We start from the raw sequence: 18,557 nt of genomic DNA, 5'->3' as shown, positions 1-18,557 counted from the left end.
TTCCTGCTCACCACATTATTCCCTCCTCTGTCTGTCCCATTCAGTTTGAATTTGTAAAGTTAGTATGGTTGTTACTATCCCACTTTCCAATGGGCTCATTAACTGGGCTCCCATTCCTGGTGCTCTTTCTAGGAAGGTCTCCTAGGTTTGAGCAATGCAGCAGGTCAAACGATGGCTTTCGACTCACTGCTGGGGTGACGTGCTACATTTTGAATACATCAACAAGGTAAACAACAGTATCAGGCGTGCTGTCCAATTTACAAACAAGGTTAAAACATAAAAATGAACAAGTTACTGACCCCAGTGATTCCTCCAGAAAACGTCTTTACTTATCATTTCTATTGAAGAAAGGCAGTTGAAAAGGAGAGTTAGTACCCCATTAAACACAGAGGATCTGAGCTAATCCCCACCCAACATTTTGCCGCGTCAGTCATGGACAAAGGCACAGCTACCTATTGCCACATGCATTCTGTGGAGATGCCGGCGTTGTACTGGGGTGGCTACAGTAAGAAGTCTTACAACACCAGGTTAAAGTCCAACTAGTTTATTTGGAATCACGAGCATTGGGAGTATAGCTTCGTCATCAGGTGAGTGGCTCACCTGATGAAGGAGCTACGCCCCGAAAGCTCGTGATTTCACATGCTGGCATAATGCTGGTTTCTTGTACACATGACTTTACACTTGTTTTGAACATGGTTGAAGTTGGCGACCTTGGCTTAGCTTAATTTGGAATAAAAGATTCTAAAATAAAAGATTCTATAAACAGGTTAAGCAGCATTTTTTATTTAAAATGCAGGTGTCAGTTATCTTCCTGTGACAGTGTCTGCTGTGCATTATGAGTGATAAGGGAACAGATTTATCATTTAATTCCGAACAGCGCAACGAGAAAACTTCCTCCTGGTCAGTTTTTTTTGAGAATTTATAGCGCAGAAGAAGGAGGCCATTCGGCCCATCGAGTCTGCACCGGCCTTTGGAAAAAGCTACCCCACTAAAGCCCACGTCTCCTCCACCCCATCCCAACACAGTAACCCCAAATAACCTTTTTTTTTCAACACTAAGGGCAATTTAGCATGGCCAATCCACCTAACCCGCACATCTTTTGGACTGTGGGAGGAAACCGGAGCACCCGGAGGAAACCCACGGGGAGAACGTACAGACTCCACGCAGACAGTGACCCAAGCTGGGAATCGAACCTGGGACCCTGGAGCTGAGAAGCAACTGTGCTAACCATTATGCTACCGTGCTGCTCCGGGCGACAGTTTTGAACCATGCAAAGCGATGGGAGGTGGATTCACCATCACAGGCCCTTGTACACTGTGTTACTGATTGTCAGGCATAGACATAGGTCACTCTTGCAGGGAGAATGGAGAAAGATCAAGAATGCCAGCAAGAGTCCACTGATATTAAATTCCACCTGAATAAAATTTTGGCGGGGGTAACAGAGTGCCCTATATCCAAGAAGGTGCGGTAAAGGATCGGCAAGCGGGTCGTATAAATGACCTGACAAAGAAAAAAAACAGCAACTAAATGGGTCACAGTTAGTCTGAACGAACGCATTGGAGATGCAATGTGCGTACGGCAGGGTTTATCTACCATCCTATCTGGGGAAAGGTGATGGTGGGCTCACTGGATGTGCTGCAATGATTGGTTCAAGTTAGTACGGCTGGGAGGATCTAAGAGTTTTTGAGGACAAACAAGTGTTAGAAAGGAAGAAATTGATTTTCTTCAAGGCCATTTTAAAGATATAAGGTATGTAGGAGTTCCATTGGAGATCAGATGAAATAGGCAAGAATGCGATTCAACAAAAGATGCCGAAAGGTTGATTCATCAAAAGCTAAGAGCTGCTGGGTTTCAGTTAGATAACAAAAGACGTGAGCAGAAATGAAGAGAAGCAAGATTTTTGTTGTCCCAAAGGAATTGCAGAAGATCAAGATAGTGATGTAGCCTGTGATGGAATTGTAGATCTTGATGTGATGTAAAAGAAGTTGATGAAAGTAAAGAGCCTTTTATGATGGTACTGAGGGTGTGGACGTTTGATGAGGAACTCCCATCTCAGCGCTGTTCAGTTAGCTGGAGTTTCGAAACAAACTAGCCGTCAGGTTAAACCCTCTGCGTACCCTGTTTAAAACTAGCCCTCATTGCACTGCGTCCTCCAGCCAGCAGCTTGGAACGCAACTCCACACAGGAAGGCAACACTGTTTGGGAAAATACCACCTTGAAAAGATTTTAATTCGGCTTGAGGCTTCAAACAGACATCAGCAGAATGTGCGACGTTTGCAGAAGATGTTTTATAATTGGGAAGCTTTGTATGAGTCAGTACTTTGATAATCATGTTTGCCCAGAGGGCCATTCTTCAGAAAGATTATGTTAAGTGAGCTGATGTATCATTCAGACAGTGGGCTCTTTGTCATTGCTCCTCTCCACTACAGAAAACATCATTTAAACAATCAATTGCGCAGCTGTTTAAAACACAGAGACCAAGTTTTGTTTAAATGTGTGTAGCAATTCTGTCCTGGGCCAATAAGTGTTATGAAGGCAGAAATGGATGTTCTTGGAGGCAACTTTAGCAGTTGAGGATGTGTAAGAGTTTTGATTAAGATCAGATGAAATAGCCAAGAATATCAATGGAAACACAAGACCAAAGGTACATCATTGAGCTGCTAGATGTTGGTCAGACACTGGCTCATGTTGGGGTATTGATTCTACAATCTCCGGTAGTCAGCCTTTTAGTATTTTGCCCACATGCCATGAGTGAGCCGAATGATGCTGACAGGCAATTTGACCATACAGGCATCACAGCAAAAGCATCTGGCTGAATGTTCCCATAGTTAGTCAGCAACAAGCTCACAGACAGGAGCAGACCGACCACTCCCCCCCACGTCTCCACTTGAATGGCAGCCGAATCGCAAAGACTTGTGCCAGTCTCCCCTTACCTCTGGTTAACAAGGATGTTTGTGTGCTGGACTGTAACTCTGCTGGGATCACAAAGCTTGAAGGCGAGGGTCCTTTTCGGAGTTTGGCCTGTGGAGACGAGGGAGACTTCGAAATGTCTGGACCTTTAGTCTTCGCTGTCAGATTCAGTGGCTGAGAGGCTTCCTCCTTAAAAGAAAAGCAAGGATTAAATTAGAATTTCCACCCAACGCACAAGTTTTACTTCAGATATACTGGAGCTGAGGTACATTGGAGAGTCTATCAACGGCAAAATCCTTCCCAACATTCAAGCAAATCTCTGAAGTTAAGGGCCTCTCTCTAAACAGCATAAAATTATTGCATTATATCACATGTATATTACATTTGATATATTAAACAGAGTAGCATTGGCATCTAGACTACAACAGCCGGTCTATTGCAACAGTACAGCCTGGTGCAACGGAGGTGCGGGAGCACTGACGGCGAAGGAAGAAAATAGTGAGTAGCATTGGCATGCAAATTCAGTGTTCACAAAGGATTGGGAAATCCATAAGAAGTAGTCCATTAAAATCAGCAGGGCTGCATTAAAATCTCCATTCACAACGGCGGTACCTGATGATCACATAGTACCAGCCTCCCCGAACAGGTGCCAGAATGTGGCGACTAGGGGCTTTTCACAGTAACTTCATTTGAAGCCTACTTGTGACCATAAGCGATTTTCAGTTCATTTTCATTTTCAAGGGCTCAAAAATTCCAGCCAACATTTTCAAAGAACTATTCCAGCATATAATAAGTGGCCAGGGTCTTAATTTCAACACCCGGTTGACATATTTAGGACAGAATTGGCAGATCAGCCTCGTTCTAATTGAATGGTGGAGCAGTCTCGAGGGGCTGAATGGCCAATTCCTATTCCTTTTTAAAAATAAATTTAGAGTACCCAATTCATTTTTTCCAATTAATAGGCAATTCAGTGTGGCCAATCCACCTACCCTGCCCATCTTTGGGTTGTGGGGGCGGAACCCACGCAAACGCGGGGAGAATGTGCAAACTCCACATGGTCAGTGACCCAGAGCCGGGATCAAACCTGGGACCTCTGTGCCATGATGCAGCAGCGCTAACCACTGCGCCACCATGCTGCCCTCACCAAATCCTATTCCTAAGCGTAGATTATGTGTTGAAGCCCCACTCTAAGGACTTAAGGCTTTAATCAAAAGTCACACTGTAATCCAGTTAAGAGGGAGTGCTGCATTGTCGTAGGTGCCACCTGCTGAATTAAACCAAGGTCCCTTCGGCCTGTTTCTGTAAATGGAAAGATCTAGGGCAACACAGTGGCGCAGTGGTTAGCATTGCTGCCTCACGGCACTGAGGTTCCAGGTTCGAAAGATGTGTGGGGTAGGTGGATTGAACACGCTAAATTGCCCCTTAATTGGAAAAAATGAATTGGGTACTCTAAATTTATTTCTGTAAAAATGCGGAAGATCCCATGACACGATTCAATGAAAGGCAAGGGAATCTTCGTAGAGTCTTGGCTGAAATGTGTTTTTCAAGCTTACATCGGCTGCAGAAATCTGTTTTCAGGCTAACTCCTGTTGACTCTACCGAGAGAGAGAACTCAAAGGAGTACAGAGAGGCTGCAGCAAAGGTTCACCAAGATGGTACCAGGAATAAGCGCCGGGATTCTCCCCCAACCGGCGGAAGAGTGGCGTGAACCACTCCGGCGCCCCGCCAACCGGCGCCGAAGGGCCTCCGCGAGTTGGCACATGCACGGGAGCGCCAGCGTGTTCTGGCGCATGCGCAGAACCGCTGCTGTGATCCCTGCGCATGCACAGGGGGTTTCTTCTCCGCACCGGCCATGTCGGAGCTTTACAGAGGCTGGCGCGGAGGGAACGAGTGCCCCCACGGTACAGGCCCGCCCGCAGATAGGTGGGCCCCGATTGGGGGCCAGGCCACCCCCACCCCCCCGGACCAGATTCCCCCGCGCTCTGTTGAGGACTCCGCAGGCTGCCCTCAGAGCCAGGTCCCGCCTGTATGGACCTTGTGTATTTCACGCTGGCGGGACTGGCCGAAAACGGGTGGCCGCTCAGTGACGTGATCCCTGCCCCCCGTCAAGAAACCGGCGCCGGAGAATTCGGCAGCCGGCGCGGAGCGGGATTCACGCCGCTCCCCGGCGAATCTCCGACACGGCGGGGGTCGGAGAATCCCACCCAAGAGTCTTTAGTTTCGTGGAGAAGATGGGACTGTTCTCATGAGAGCAGAGAAGGTTAACAGGGTGACTTTAATAGAGGTGTTCACTGCAAAACTTTTTAAAAAATTAATAGGTGTTCATAATTATGAGAGGCTTTCGTGGAGAATGTAGAGGGAACCTGTTTCCTCTGGCAAGCGGTTTCTAACCAAAGGCCTCGGATTTAAAAAATAAATAAATAGAAAAAGAACAAGAGGCGTAATGAGGATAAATTTCTTCGCACAAGAGGGTCGCTGAGAGTGGGACTGCATCGCCTGAAAGGGGAAGGGGCAGCACATTCCGTGGGACCTTTCAAAAGGCAACCGGACGTGTGCTTGATGAGGACAAAATTTGCAGGTTTCGGAGGAAAAGGCTGGGATGTGGGACCAAGTTGGAACACATTTTTCAAAGAGCCGGCATAGACATGGCAGGCTGAATGGCCTCTTCCTGTGCTGTACGGTTCCATGGCGGGGGATTTCCTGGCTCTGGTCCCGGCGACGGTGGACCCCCGCCGGGCGTTTCCCGGCGACGTGGGTGGATACAATGGGAAATCCCATTGACAGCGGAGGATCCCACTTCCGACCAATGGCAGGCCGCCACCCGCCGCTGAGAAATAGGAGAGAGCACAGAAAATCCCCCCCCCCCCCCCCCCCCCCGGCCCCCGGATTCCACAGTGGCTGCAACTCAGTATAATTAAATTAGCCGTGAAGCACTTTGGGACATCAAGAGGGCAGCAAAGAGTTTTAATAAATCCAAACTCTCTTCCTTTTGGCCAATGTGAAACATTGCTCGGAAGAAAGACACGTGACTGGAGATTTACGTTTTGAACTCATCGGGGTAAACACAAGAATACTAAATTTCAAAATGATCGCAACAATTTACACTACAGGGGAAAAGGGTGCCGATTTCTCGGTGAATCGATTTGGATTGGTCGAGGTGTTGCCATGGAGAAAGCGACAGGGCACCACTATTGGTTTCCCAAGCTCCGGGATAAATCAAAAAAAAGGGGGGCAAGACTTGAACTTGTTCCCTTTGTTTGCAGAGAACAGGACCCCGTGAATGAATGTATGCCGCTTCTACCAAGTGTAAATGAGGCATGTTACAGGCTCAACTGAATACCTTGAATTGGTTGTGTGGCTAGTAGCACACTCAGGATTGTTCAGAAGGTGCTGACCAATCGTGGAATATCATCTAAAAACGTGTTTTATCTTGGATTTTGCATGAAAGGATGTTCGGGGAATTAGTTAACCCCCTTGATGCTCGAAAAACACCAGGTAGAAACCATGAACAAAAGCAAAGCCATTGTTTAAACTATGGATTTGTTATAACCCCCACGAGGGCCACGGGGAAACAACCATTGAGCTCCCCGTGGGACTCGTGGAGTAGAAGCTCCTCAGGCAGGGGGTGGAGGCCAACCACCTGGGGCTCGTTAAGATAGTGTCTAAAAGCAGGCCCGAGTCAAGGCCTGGTGAGACCTATCTCCCACCCAGGTCTGCACTGGGAGTGAGATGCTGTGCTAAGCATGTAATTGTAAATATGAAAGTAGTTTCAGCTTCGCTAATGACAGCTTTCTTATGAGATATTATTGGATTAAACACAGAAAGCATACAATGCAACCTTGAGTTTCTGTTTAAAAATTTGTCCATCATAAATCTGTCTAACTTAGTCTTGAATAAAGTCAATGACCCAGTGTCCACTGCTTTCTGCAGACGAGAATGCCACAGACAAATGACCCTCAAAGAAAAAAATTCTCCTCATCTCACTCTCAAAAGGAGACCTCTTATTCTTAAACTGTGCCCCCCTCCGAGTTTCACTCTCCCCCACAAGAGGAAACATCCTCCCAACTTCCACTCTATCAGGTTCCCTCAGCATCTTGGGCTGAATTCTCTGTTCTGGAGACTAAGGTGCACCCGTCAGCGGAGACTCGCTGCTGGTCTCCGCTCGTGCCGGGAGCGGTGCCCCAGTGCAATACCGTCTCCTTTACCATGCTAATGTGTGCATGGAGGAGAGCTCAGCAGATTCCTAGTATTGGGGTGCCATTTTGAGTGACATCGTTTATCCCCCTGACCACGGAGATCCAGGATACCAGCCCATTAATCAGGTGGAAACAGATGCAAATTTTGTATTTCAGATGTGGTTTCAACAAGGCCTTAGACAGTTGCAGTAAAACTTTTCCACTTTTATATTTCAGTCCCCTTGCAATAAACAGCAACACTCTATTCGCCGCCTCCTTCATTGGCTGTACCTCCATACTGATTGTTTATGTTTCATATAACCAGACACCCAGGTCCCTCTGTACCACAGAGTTCTGCGATCCCTCCATTTAAGTAGTATACTGCTTTGCTATTCTTCCTGCCAAAATGGAAAACTTCATGGGCGGGATTCTCCCAGCCCCGCGCCAGGGAATCCCCGCAACCGCTCCACGCCGGCACGCGATTCTCTACGCGGCCGGGCTGCCGATTCTCCACGCGGCTGGGCTGCCGATTCTCCAGCCCGGATGGGCCGAGCGGCCGCTCTAAAAAGGCAGATTCCCACAGGCGCCGTCCACACCTGGTCGCAGCCGGCAGAAACTCTGCACGCAGGATCGGGGGGCGCCATGTGGGGGAGTGGAGGGGGGCTCCAACCCCGGGGGGGGGGGGGGGGTCCTCTGATGGGGCCTGGCCCGCGATCGGGGCCCACCGATTGGCGGGTCGGCCTCTCACTCCCTGGGCCTATTTTCTTTCGCGCCCGCCCCTGAACTCCCGCGCCATGTTGCGTCGGGACTGGCGTGTTGAGGGAGGCCACCGCGCATGGTTGGTTGATGCCGGCGCCACTGCGCATGTCCTCGTTGATACCGGCGCCACAGCGCATGCGCGGAGCCCGCGGCGCACAGTTCGCGCCGGGATGGGAGGCTGGTGCGGCGTGAACCGCTCCAGTGCCGTGTTGGTCCCCTGTAGGGGCCAGAATCGGTACTCCCAGCGGCTCGTTCACGCCGTAGTGAAACGCAACGGCGTTTCCGACGGCGTTGACACTCTGTCGCCGAATGGGAGAATCCCGCCCCTGTTCCTCTCATGCTATACTCCATCTGCCAAATTTTTTCCCACTCACTTAACTTGTCCAAATCCCTGTGTAGAACTTCCTCTTGGCAACTTGCTTCCTTACCTGTCTTGGTGCTATCAGTAAATCTGTCTATCATACACCCAATCTCCTCATTCAAGTCATTGTCGTAGATTGCAAATAATAATCTTTATCATTCGTGTCACAAGTAGGCTTACACTGCAATGAAGTTACTGTGAAAATCCCCTAGTTGCCACACTCCGGCGCCTGTTCGGGTACACTGAGGAAGAATTCAGAATGTCCAATTCACCTAACAAGCACGTCTTTCGGGACTTGTGTGAGGAAACCGGAGCACCCGGAGGAAACCCACGCAGTGACCCAAGCGAGAATAGAACCCGGGACCCTGGCTCTGTGAAGCAACAGTGCTAACCACTGTGCTACTGTGCTGCCCATATAGTTGCACGCTCCAGCACTGATCTCTGTGACACTCCACTGGTTACTGCTTGCCACTCCACAAAAGACCCATTTAGCCCTCTGCTCGGTTTCCTGTTTGCTAACCAATCCTCTATCCATGCTTACACATTACTCTCTACTCTAAGCTCTTATTTTGCCCAGCAACCTTTGATGTGGCACTACATTAAATGATTTTTGTAAATCCAAGTCCACCACATTTACAGGTTCCCCTTTACCCACGTTACTTGTTACTTCCTCAAAGAATCAATGCACGTTTCTGCTGCAAGGGCGATTTAAAAAAATCTCAATCCCGCCGAAGTCAAGAGAAAAACTCCATGTTATCCCACTTCACTCACAGCATGCATTAGCTACTGGACTCACGTGCGTATGGGCAGGGCTTGGGCCTGGAGTCCTCCGAGCTGCTGGGGGAGTTGACATCAGCTGCAGACCATAGTCACCTGGGGATGAGGAGGAAACAAAAACACATATATAAAAGTGGCAACACTGTCATAACGTAACTAAACTGGCCATTGGAATACCAGACTAGTGATCGCCAATTAGACAAACTAAAAATAGTTTAATTACTGTCCTTCCCTCATTTGAATTTTCGCCCCCTCCAAAGATACTCGGTTCAGATGTATTGAGACAATGACTATCCCATCGCCTCACTAATGGGCCAACTTTCAACCTGGACAAAGAGGCTATTCCAAATTGGCTCATCACAAACTGAGCTCAATCCTGTCTTCAGTCAATATCCCACTTGGCCCCATTGTGATTATGCCAGCCTATCCCACTCTATGGGCGCGGTCCAACGGCTACGGTGAACCGAAAAGCAGCTCACTGCGGCGCAGCGTGGCCGTCGCAAGCCGGGACACCCCGCTCCTGGGCTCTACGCGGCTCGCAACGCCTCGCGAAATTCAATGCAATCTTGCGAAACGTTGCAATGTGAATCCCGCCCACAATGGGTAGGATTACATTTTGGCAAATCTGCATGTTCGAGCGAGGGAGCTAGCTTCACTCTAATGGGCAGATTCCCGAGGTACCTGAGGCTTTGGGATTCATCCCCTTCACCTCCGACGAGCGCTGTTCAGCACTGGTCCCCACATATAGGGATCAGACGGAATGGCACTCATGGGTGTCTCCCAGGGGATCAGAGGCCCCCCAGCTGCATGTCCTTTATCAGTGCCACCTGGATGCCAGCTTGGCACTGGCAAGGTGCCTGGATGGCACTGCCAGCTGGCATGGGCACAGCTATGGTGCCAGGTTGGCACTGGCAACTTGACATTTTTTGTGTGTGCATGATCGGGCCGAGGTTGCCCAGCATGGGGGTTGGGAATATTTGGGGAGGCCTCGGAGATCGAATCTCTTGCTACAATGGGGAGTCTAGCAGAACCCACACCCACGCTCCAGTGTGGTCGTATCTTTAATGCAATGCAATAACCAGAACTGTACACAGGATTCTAGCTATGACCAGAAATGGTTGTGTCAAAAGTGGAGACAGCTTGGTGCTATCAGCTGAAGAGTAAAATCAGAAGGATTCCACCTGCAGCAGGTAAAGGAATCGCCAGGCCATTTCTTTGGAAGTGTCACTCATGTGCAGAGGCTCCTCCTTTCTATGTTGGAGCCGGGCCAAACTCCCCCTCGTTGGAGATCACTGCTTTCTTTTGGCATTCTGAAAGTCATGATTTTAAGCCCTTTTAATAATATATATTAGTCTGGGACTTTCTGGTTAACACACTTGCATAAGATGCCATTATTTGCATATGGGCCCAGAAAAATTGTCTTCCTTTGGAAACATTTGTCGTGGCTCAAGAGAGGGTTTGTAACAGTTTAAAAATGAAGTTGGGGGGGGGGGGAGGTATTTCCCTCAACACAGCCCTCTAAGATGCTCTGAACTACTGCATTATAAACTGTTGACAACTCCCTCCCTTTCCTGTAGAAACTGACCTCCAATATGTCTTTTTCTGGAACAAGTTTCATGGCTTTTGCCTCTTCGACTAACCAGCGTCTAAGCCACAAGAAATTCTTGCAGAGAGGGAAGCTTTTAGAGAAACCTGGCTTTTCAGAACACAGCCAGTGTACTTTACATTAATTCAGTCCATGTTGAGTGTTGTAAAAGGACCATTGCAGCCACAGCGGTCCTCGTACAGTAAAGGATGCAGCTGAAGGCCAGGTTGCTGTGCACACACTAAAAACGAGGGGCGGGATTCTGCGCAAATCGTTGGGACGGGGAAAAAAACGGCGCAAACCCTGGCGGGAACCACTGTGGCGTCGAGCCACCCCATAGGTGCGGAATCCTCCGCACCTTCAGGGGCTAGGACGGCGCTGGAGTGGTTTGCACCGTGCTGGCTGGCGGGAAGGGGCTTGGTGCCACGCCAACCGGCGCCGAAGGGCCTCCGCCGGCTGGTGCCAAGTTGGCGCGGGAGCGCCAGCATCTGCTGGCGTCATCCCCGCGCATGCTCAGGGTGGGGGGGGGGGGGGGGGGGTTCATCTCCGCATCGGCCATTGTGGATCGGTACAAGGCTGACGTGGAGGAATAGCGTGCCCCCACGGCACAGGCCCTCCCGCGGATCGGTGGGCCTCGATCGCGGGCCAGGCCACCGGAGGAACCCAGAGGCCGCCCACGGAGCTGGGTCCCGCCGGTAGCGTCCAACCTTGATTTACGCCGGCGGGACCCTCGTTAAACCGGCGGGATTTCGGCCCATCGCGGCCCAGAGAATACCAGCGGCCCCGGGGCCCATTGCGTCGCGCCGGTCCCCGCCATTCTCCGAAGCGGGCGGCGCGATTGACGCCGGGGCGATTTTTGGGGGGCCGGAGAATTCGGAGGACGGCGGGGGCGGGATTCACGCTGACCCCCGGCGATTCTCCGACCCGGCGGGGGGGGGGGTCGGAGAATCCCGCCAGAGAGCTCTCACTGGGGGCAAACGTCATTATAAACACGCGAGAGTGAAGGGAACATACTTGGCTTGCAGGACAGTCCTGGTTGCATCTGAAGTCCAAGCTGGGGGTCAGTTGTGACTGGGAGAGGCTGTGGACTATGAGGAAATGCCGGGATCATCACAAAAGGCAGGTTGACTTGCTAAACGAAAAGAGACAATGAAATCATTACAGAAAATTCAGTGCTGCTCAATTTAACATCCGTCCCAGGTGAATGGCTCCAAATATTTCATCACAATTGAACACAGCTTTGGTTCCTTTGAGGCTTAGACTCACAATCATTCTTCAAAGGCTTGGCAATGCATTGTGCCATACGTTAATCTGTGTTTTTTTTACTAGAAGGGCTCTGGTTAGAGAGGTACAAACAGCTGTCTGCCCCAGTACAGCTCCAGAGGTGGCAAGATTGACATCAAAATGACACAACGTTGTATCAAAATGTACAGGGACAATGGAAGGCAGTCAGCAAGACATGCGCATTAAACCTGCTACATGCTCCAGGCAAAGCACAAAGCGTTGAAGCAATCCCTTTACCAAATGCCCTTTCAGTTCTCAATAGAAATGGGTGCAGAACTCAAGAAAAACACACAGCAGCTAATGGGACTGTTGTTTTCAAGGGCCACTGAAATGGTTTTAATCCATTTCTACGCTAACCTACTCAACTTCGGGGACCACAATAATAATAATAATCCTTATGAGTATCACAAGTAGGCTTACATTAACACTGCAATGAAGTTACTGTGAAAATCCCCTCGTAGAGGGAGAACTCAATTCACCTAGCAAGCACATCTTTCGGGACTTGTGGGAGGAAACCGGAGCACCCGGAGGAAACCCAGGCAGACACGGGGAGAATGTGCAGACTCCGCACAATACCGTATTAAACATAAGAAATAGGAGCAGGAATAGACCATTTGGTCCCTTCAGCCTGGTTCCACCAGTCAGTAAGATTGCGACTGATCAGATTGTTGCCTTAACTCCCCACGTTAATCAAAAATCTGCCTAACCCAGCCTTGAATGAATTCAATGGCCCAGCTTCCACTGCTGAGTGGCGGAGAGAATGTTAAAGACCCTCAGAGGAGAAATTTCTCTTTATCTCCAAGCTTTTTCAAAAAAAGGGAACCAATTGTTGGATCCCTTACCTGAATCTGTTGTTGCAGGAGGTTAATCTTGTGCTGTTGTTGGATGAGTTGTTGCTGCTGTCTTGCGATCTGTTAATATTAGAAATGGACAATGATTTAGATTTTCAATGAAAAGAAAAAAAAAATGGTACCTCAATGGTACGAGAATAGCTTTAGGTCCTCAATCAGGATTGTTATGTAGCTTTGAACTGTATCTCGGGAAGCAGTGGTCAATCTCGATTGCTTTCTCTGCCACTGCAGCCTCACCGATTTCCCATTTCAGCTCTGGACGTCTCACTTACGCAGAATTGGACTACAAGAGACGCCCTTGCCTAAAAATTCTGAACCTGTAATAAGTAACATTTGGAAATCTTCACAGGATTTCCCTCGTGACAAAAAGACTTACATTCATAAGGTCAGGACATCCCAAACTGTTTTACGACCATTTAAGTGTGTGTGTTCCTTTTAAAATTTAGAGTACCCAGTTCATGTATCCAATTAAGGGGCAATTTAGCGTGGCCAATCCACCTACCCTGCACATCTTTGGGTTGTGGGGGTGAAACCCATGCAAACAAGGGGAGAATGTGCAAACTCCACACGGACAGTGACCCAGAGCCGGGATCGAACCTGGGACCTCGGCGTCATGAGGCAGCAGTGCTAACCCACTGCGCCACCGTGCTGCCCCAAGTTTGTGGGTTTTTTTAAGCATAATTACTGTTGTGACAGCCAATTTGCGCACAGCAAGGTCCCAAAAACGGCAACGCAACAATGGTCAGATAATCTGTTTTGCGGAAGTTGGTTGCTGGATAAATATTAGTCAGGACACTGGACACTCTCAGCTCTCCTCCATCATAGTTTTTTTTTTTTAATTCTTTCATGGACTGTGGACATTGTTGGCTGGGCCAGCATTGGTTACCCATCCCTAATTACCCATGAACTGAGTGGCGTACCTGGCCATTTCGGAGGGCATTTAAGAGGCAACCACATGCTGTGGGTTTGGACTCACATATGGGCCGGGTCAGGTAAGGACCTGATTTCCTTCCCTAAAGGGCATTAGTGAACCAGATGGGTCATGACAACCTACAATGGTTTCAAGGTCATCGTTACTGAGACAAGCTTTTCAATTCCAGATTTATTCATTGAATTTAAATCCCACCCGCTGCCGTGGATAGCTTTGAACCCCTATCCCCAGAGCCTGGGCCCCCTGGATTACTAGCCCAGTGAAAGTACACCACAGCATCACCTTCCCCCATAATAGGATGGGATCGTTTGTGTCCACCCAAGAGGGGCAAATGGGCCCTCGCCTCAACATCTTACCCAACAGTGCAGCACTCCCCCAGTGCTGACACTGTTGGCCTAGATTATGTGCTGACGTCCCTGAGCGGCGGCTTGGTGGCACACTGGTTAGCACTGCTGCTTCAGAGCACCAGGGACCCAGGTTCAATTCCCACTTCGGGTGACTATGTGGAATTTGCACGTTCTCCCCGTGACTGCATGCGGGTTTCCTCCGGGTGCTCCGGTTTCCTCCCACGGTCCAAAGATGCGCAGGTTAGGCGGATTGGCCATGATAAATTGTCCTTTATTGTCCAAATGGTTAATTGTGTTGCAGGGTTACTGGGAAAGGGTGGGGGATTGGGTGCTCCTTCGGAGGGTTGGTGCAGACTCGATGGGCCGAATGGCCTCCTTCTGCACTGTCGGCATTCTATGATTCCGTGAAGTGGGACTGGACCCTGTGAATTTCTGCCTCACATGGGAATTGCTGCCCCTACCCGGCGGGGGGGTCGGAGAATCCCGCCCCCTAATTGTAAGATGAGGTGCTGTTCCTCAAGCTTAGATTGAGCGTCATTAGAATGCTGGGCTATTTATGTATGTAAATTCGATTCAATTAGCCCACTTGAGATTTTGTACAACCGCAATGTTTTGGAACAAGATCCAGAGTACAGAGATTAATGAAAATAAAGAGATTTAGACACAAATATTCACAACATCACAAAGTCATACCCTAGATCAGTAGTGAGAGAACGGGAAAAATGACACTGACAAAACAAGTAGCAATAATTATACACTTGTCAATTCTAAGAGAGATATTACTGTAGAAAGCCCATCATTCTTGACCTATAGATTGTTCTGGATGAGTTGAGGGTCCTGATTGTTCAATGACAGGAGGGGCAGAGATATTTGATGTACGAGCAGGAAATTGCTAGAAATACTCAGCGGGTCAGGCAATATCTGATGAGCGGAACAGAGTTAAATCTTTCATCGGAGCTGGAAAAAGTAAGAGAAGTAACAGTTGTTTAAGCAAGTGCTGGGAGGGAGGCAGGGAAAGAACAAGCGGGAATGAAGAGAGGAGTGGTCAAATAAAATGAGGGGGTGATGGTGCAAGGCAAAAAAAGAATGTTAATGGAAATCGTTCTCTCTTTGCAGTTGATTTATGACTGAGCATTTTCTAGCATTTTCTGACTTGTACCGTACATTTCCAAGATTAATAATATTTGACAGTTGCATTAGGGAATCCTATCCAGTCAAAACTAATGGGATGAGGTTTGATCCATTCAACAGGGGAATCAGTGGATTAGTGGTAATGCCACGGGACTAGTAGTCCAGAGGCCCAGGCTAATACTCTGGGGCCAAGGGTTCAAATCCCATCACGGCAGCTGGTGGAATTTGAATTTAATTAATAATCTGGAATATAAAGCTCGTCTCAGTGGTGGCCACAAAACATGCGTAATTAAAAGCCCACCTGGTCCTTTAAGGAAGGGAATCTGCCACCCTCACCTGGTCTGGTCTACATGTGACTGACTCTTAACTGACGTAATTAAAAGCCCACAGCAATGTGGCTGACTCTTAACTGCCTCCTCTGAAATGGCCCAGCGAATCACGCAGTTCTAGGGCAATTAGGGACGGGCAATAAATGTTGGTCCAGCCACGGATGCTCACATGCCGCAGCGTGAATTTCCCGAGGGATCTTCCACTGGTGCCCACCATGGAGGGACGGGAAACCCGCTGGAGGCTGCTGTGAAACTGATCCCACTAATGGGAAGCAGATGAAGGCCTGACCGGAATCTCAGATAGTGAAGCAGTCCATGGCCAAACGCAGCAAGATCTCGACAATATCCAGGCTTGGGCAGGTAACATTCGCACCACACAAGTGCCAAGCAATGACCATCTCAAACAAGAGAGGATTTAACCATTGCCTTTTGACAATGAATGGCACTGCCATCGCTGAATTCCCCACTATCATTACCATTGACCAGAAACTGAACTGGACTAGCCATATAAATACTGTGGGTACAAGAGTCCGAGGCTAGGAATCCTGCAGCAAGTAACTCGCTTCCCGACTCCCCAAAGCCTGTCCACCACCTACAAGGCAAAAGTCAGGTGTGTGATGGAGTACCTCACTTGCTCGAATGAGTGCAGCTCCAACAACATTCAAGAAGCTCAACACCACCCAGAACAAAACTGCCCGCAGTATTGGCACCTCATCCACAAATGTTCACTCCCTCCACAACCGACGCACAGTACCAGCTGTGTGTACCATCTACAAGATGCACTGCAGGAGCTCATCCTTAGACAGCATCTTCCAAGCCCACGACTGCTACCATCTCTAAGAACAAAGGCAGCAGGTACATGGGAACACCTCCACCTGGAAGTTTCCTTTCAAGTCATGCGCCATCCTCACTTGGAAAAATATTACCGTTGCTTCACTGTTAGGGGAGTCAAAATCCTGGAACTCCTTCCCCAACAGCACGGAGCGTGTACCTACACCACGTGGCAGCTGGTCGAGAAGTGAGCACAGCACCATCTTTTCAAGTGCAATTAGGGATGGGACAATAAGGTGTGTGTGTGTGTGTGTGTGTGTAAGATTTATCAGGTTGCATGCACTTGAGATTTGGCTGTGTTGTAGCCTGAACCAAGTTGTACTTTGACAGTTCAGCTCAGTTGGTAGGAAACACAACTGATAAATTTGGCACAGAAACTACATTGGCATTGGAAAACAGTACTCAGAGAATGCTGCATTGTTAGGAGTACTGTCCATCAGATGTGATTTTCAATGGCGGTCACCTAATGGTTTGCATGGACATTAAACAATGCCGCACAGTTGAAGGGGAGCAGGGGTTCTTCAAGCCCAGCATTTCCTTCCTCGGCCAAGAACTGATGAACTGGTCATTCATTTCAACACTCGAGGGTTAAAAAAATACCCACAAAACTATTGTCCAAGAACCACCCGTAAAGGATGGTCCAGATAAAGGCAGCAGGTTCACTGAGAATGCCTCAGGCAGCTATGACCTCCAAAGTCACTAACACTTCAAAGGAATTAATTGATTTTGTGTTTCTTTTGCAACATTTCGGAGAGGTGTGAAGAAAATACGTTAATGCAAGTTTGTTTTCCCACTGTACTGCGACGTCGACCCACCAAAAATGTTTTCAAAGATATCCAATCTACGGTGTGAATGTCTGTGCAACCTCTGACTTCTATTGATGTAATGATATGTATATTTACTGGAATGTGAAGAGTTAACAAGTTAATGGTAATGCTTCTTACGACTAGAGGGAACAACAGGACAGTCATATATATATCATGTGACATGGGGATTCTGGGATTAGATGATTAGGCGTTAAGAGTTCGGAGAGAGCTGACACAGAGAACAGTTGTATACTTGAGAGTTCTGTAAGTTAGAGATAGCATAGTTTTATACAATAACCTTCTACTTTAGGAATGCGAACGAATCTTAGTTAGTAGTGTAATAAATTTATAGTTTGTTAACAAAGCTTTGTGTTCTTTATTCAAGACTACGCATCAGAGCCATCCAGGTAAAGCAGAATAGAGAATACAACAATTGAGGCCGCATTGGTCAGTGCCTCGTTTTTTAATCCCCCCCCGCCACCACATACCTGATCCTGTTGCTGTCGAGCCAGCTCCATCTGTTGCTGCTGCTTCTCAAACAACATGGCTGCCATGTTCTTCTGCTCTGCGTGGGCAGTCAGCAGCTGCTCTCGGAGACTCGACAGCTGGTTTATCATCACCAACAGCTGCAATTCCTTCTCTGCCAGACTCTCTGCTGTTCCTGGCCCATCAGAAAAAAGACACAAAACGCAAAATTATCCCAGGATTATATATATTAAAAAGCACAGTTATCCCCTTCAAAATCACTTTGACATCACCGTCGCTTCCCCCCAGGAATGAATGCCCTGGCGTCCCCAGAAATGAAAAGATTCATCTCCAGGACATTGCATGGAGTCAATCGTGGTTCTTATTTACTTTGAACACTTGCTAGTTTGTTTTAAAAACAGCTGACCGCTAAGAATCAATTGGGTAATGGGAAATTTCTTTTTGCTTTCCTATTGGTCCAGGGTGTGTCTTGGGACCAATGGCAGGAGTGTGAGTGAAGCAATGGGAGGCAGAAGGCGACATGGTAACAGCTCTAGGAATATGACCAACCAGAGTTGGCAACCATACAAAGAACAATACAGAACAGGAACAGGCCCTTCAGCCCTCCAAGCCTGTATCGGTCATGATACCAACCTTGGCCAAAACCCTCAGCACTTCCTTGTGCCGATTCCCTCTTCCCACACTGCCCATGTATTTGTCAAGATGCCTTTTGAACGCCGTTAATGTATCTGCTTCCACAACCGCCCCTGGCAACGCGTTCCACGCACTCAACCATTCCAGGCACCTGGAACCATTTTAACAATATTCTCCACACAAACACCCACGAAACAAGATGATCTTGCAGAAGGATGAAAGGCAAAATGTTAGAAATTAGAAATCGAGACAGGAAAACAACAAGGGCGTGGACACCGCTGATGGGGTCAGAGATTTGGGCCTGGACCAATCCTTCCTTAGATGAACACAGTTTAAGTCACCCCCCAAAATAAGCTGATGC

At 48.5% G+C, this 18,557-nt stretch overlaps 1 protein-coding gene across 5 annotated transcripts in view; it reads right to left on the bottom strand.

The window, feature by feature from the left end:
* Positions 1–18,557, bottom strand: part of LOC140393725 (transcription factor SOX-13-like) — a 209,879-nt gene that overhangs the window by 22,724 nt on the left and 168,598 nt on the right. For 4 of the 5 annotated variants that reach the window (XM_072480049.1, XM_072480046.1, XM_072480050.1 and 1 more), the window contains 6 exons: positions 17,566–17,738; positions 12,694–12,762; positions 11,582–11,699; positions 9,002–9,078; positions 2,934–3,099; positions 300–338 (listed from right to left, as the gene is read on the bottom strand). In XM_072480049.1, coding sequence (XP_072336150.1) covers positions 300–338; positions 2,934–3,099; positions 9,002–9,078; positions 11,582–11,699; positions 12,694–12,762; positions 17,566–17,738 — 642 coding nt within the window. The remainder of the gene's footprint in view (positions 1–299; positions 339–2,933; positions 3,100–9,001; positions 9,079–11,581; positions 11,700–12,693; positions 12,763–17,565; positions 17,739–18,557) is intronic. The other variant, XM_072480047.1, reaches the window with a different exon arrangement.

Source organism: Scyliorhinus torazame, chromosome 17 (assembly GCF_047496885.1).
Source record: "Scyliorhinus torazame isolate Kashiwa2021f chromosome 17, sScyTor2.1, whole genome shotgun sequence".
Taxonomy (NCBI): Eukaryota; Metazoa; Chordata; class Chondrichthyes; order Carcharhiniformes; family Scyliorhinidae; genus Scyliorhinus; species Scyliorhinus torazame.
The sequence above is the reverse complement of the archived record's forward strand: the minus strand, read 5'-3'. Positions and strand labels throughout refer to the sequence as shown.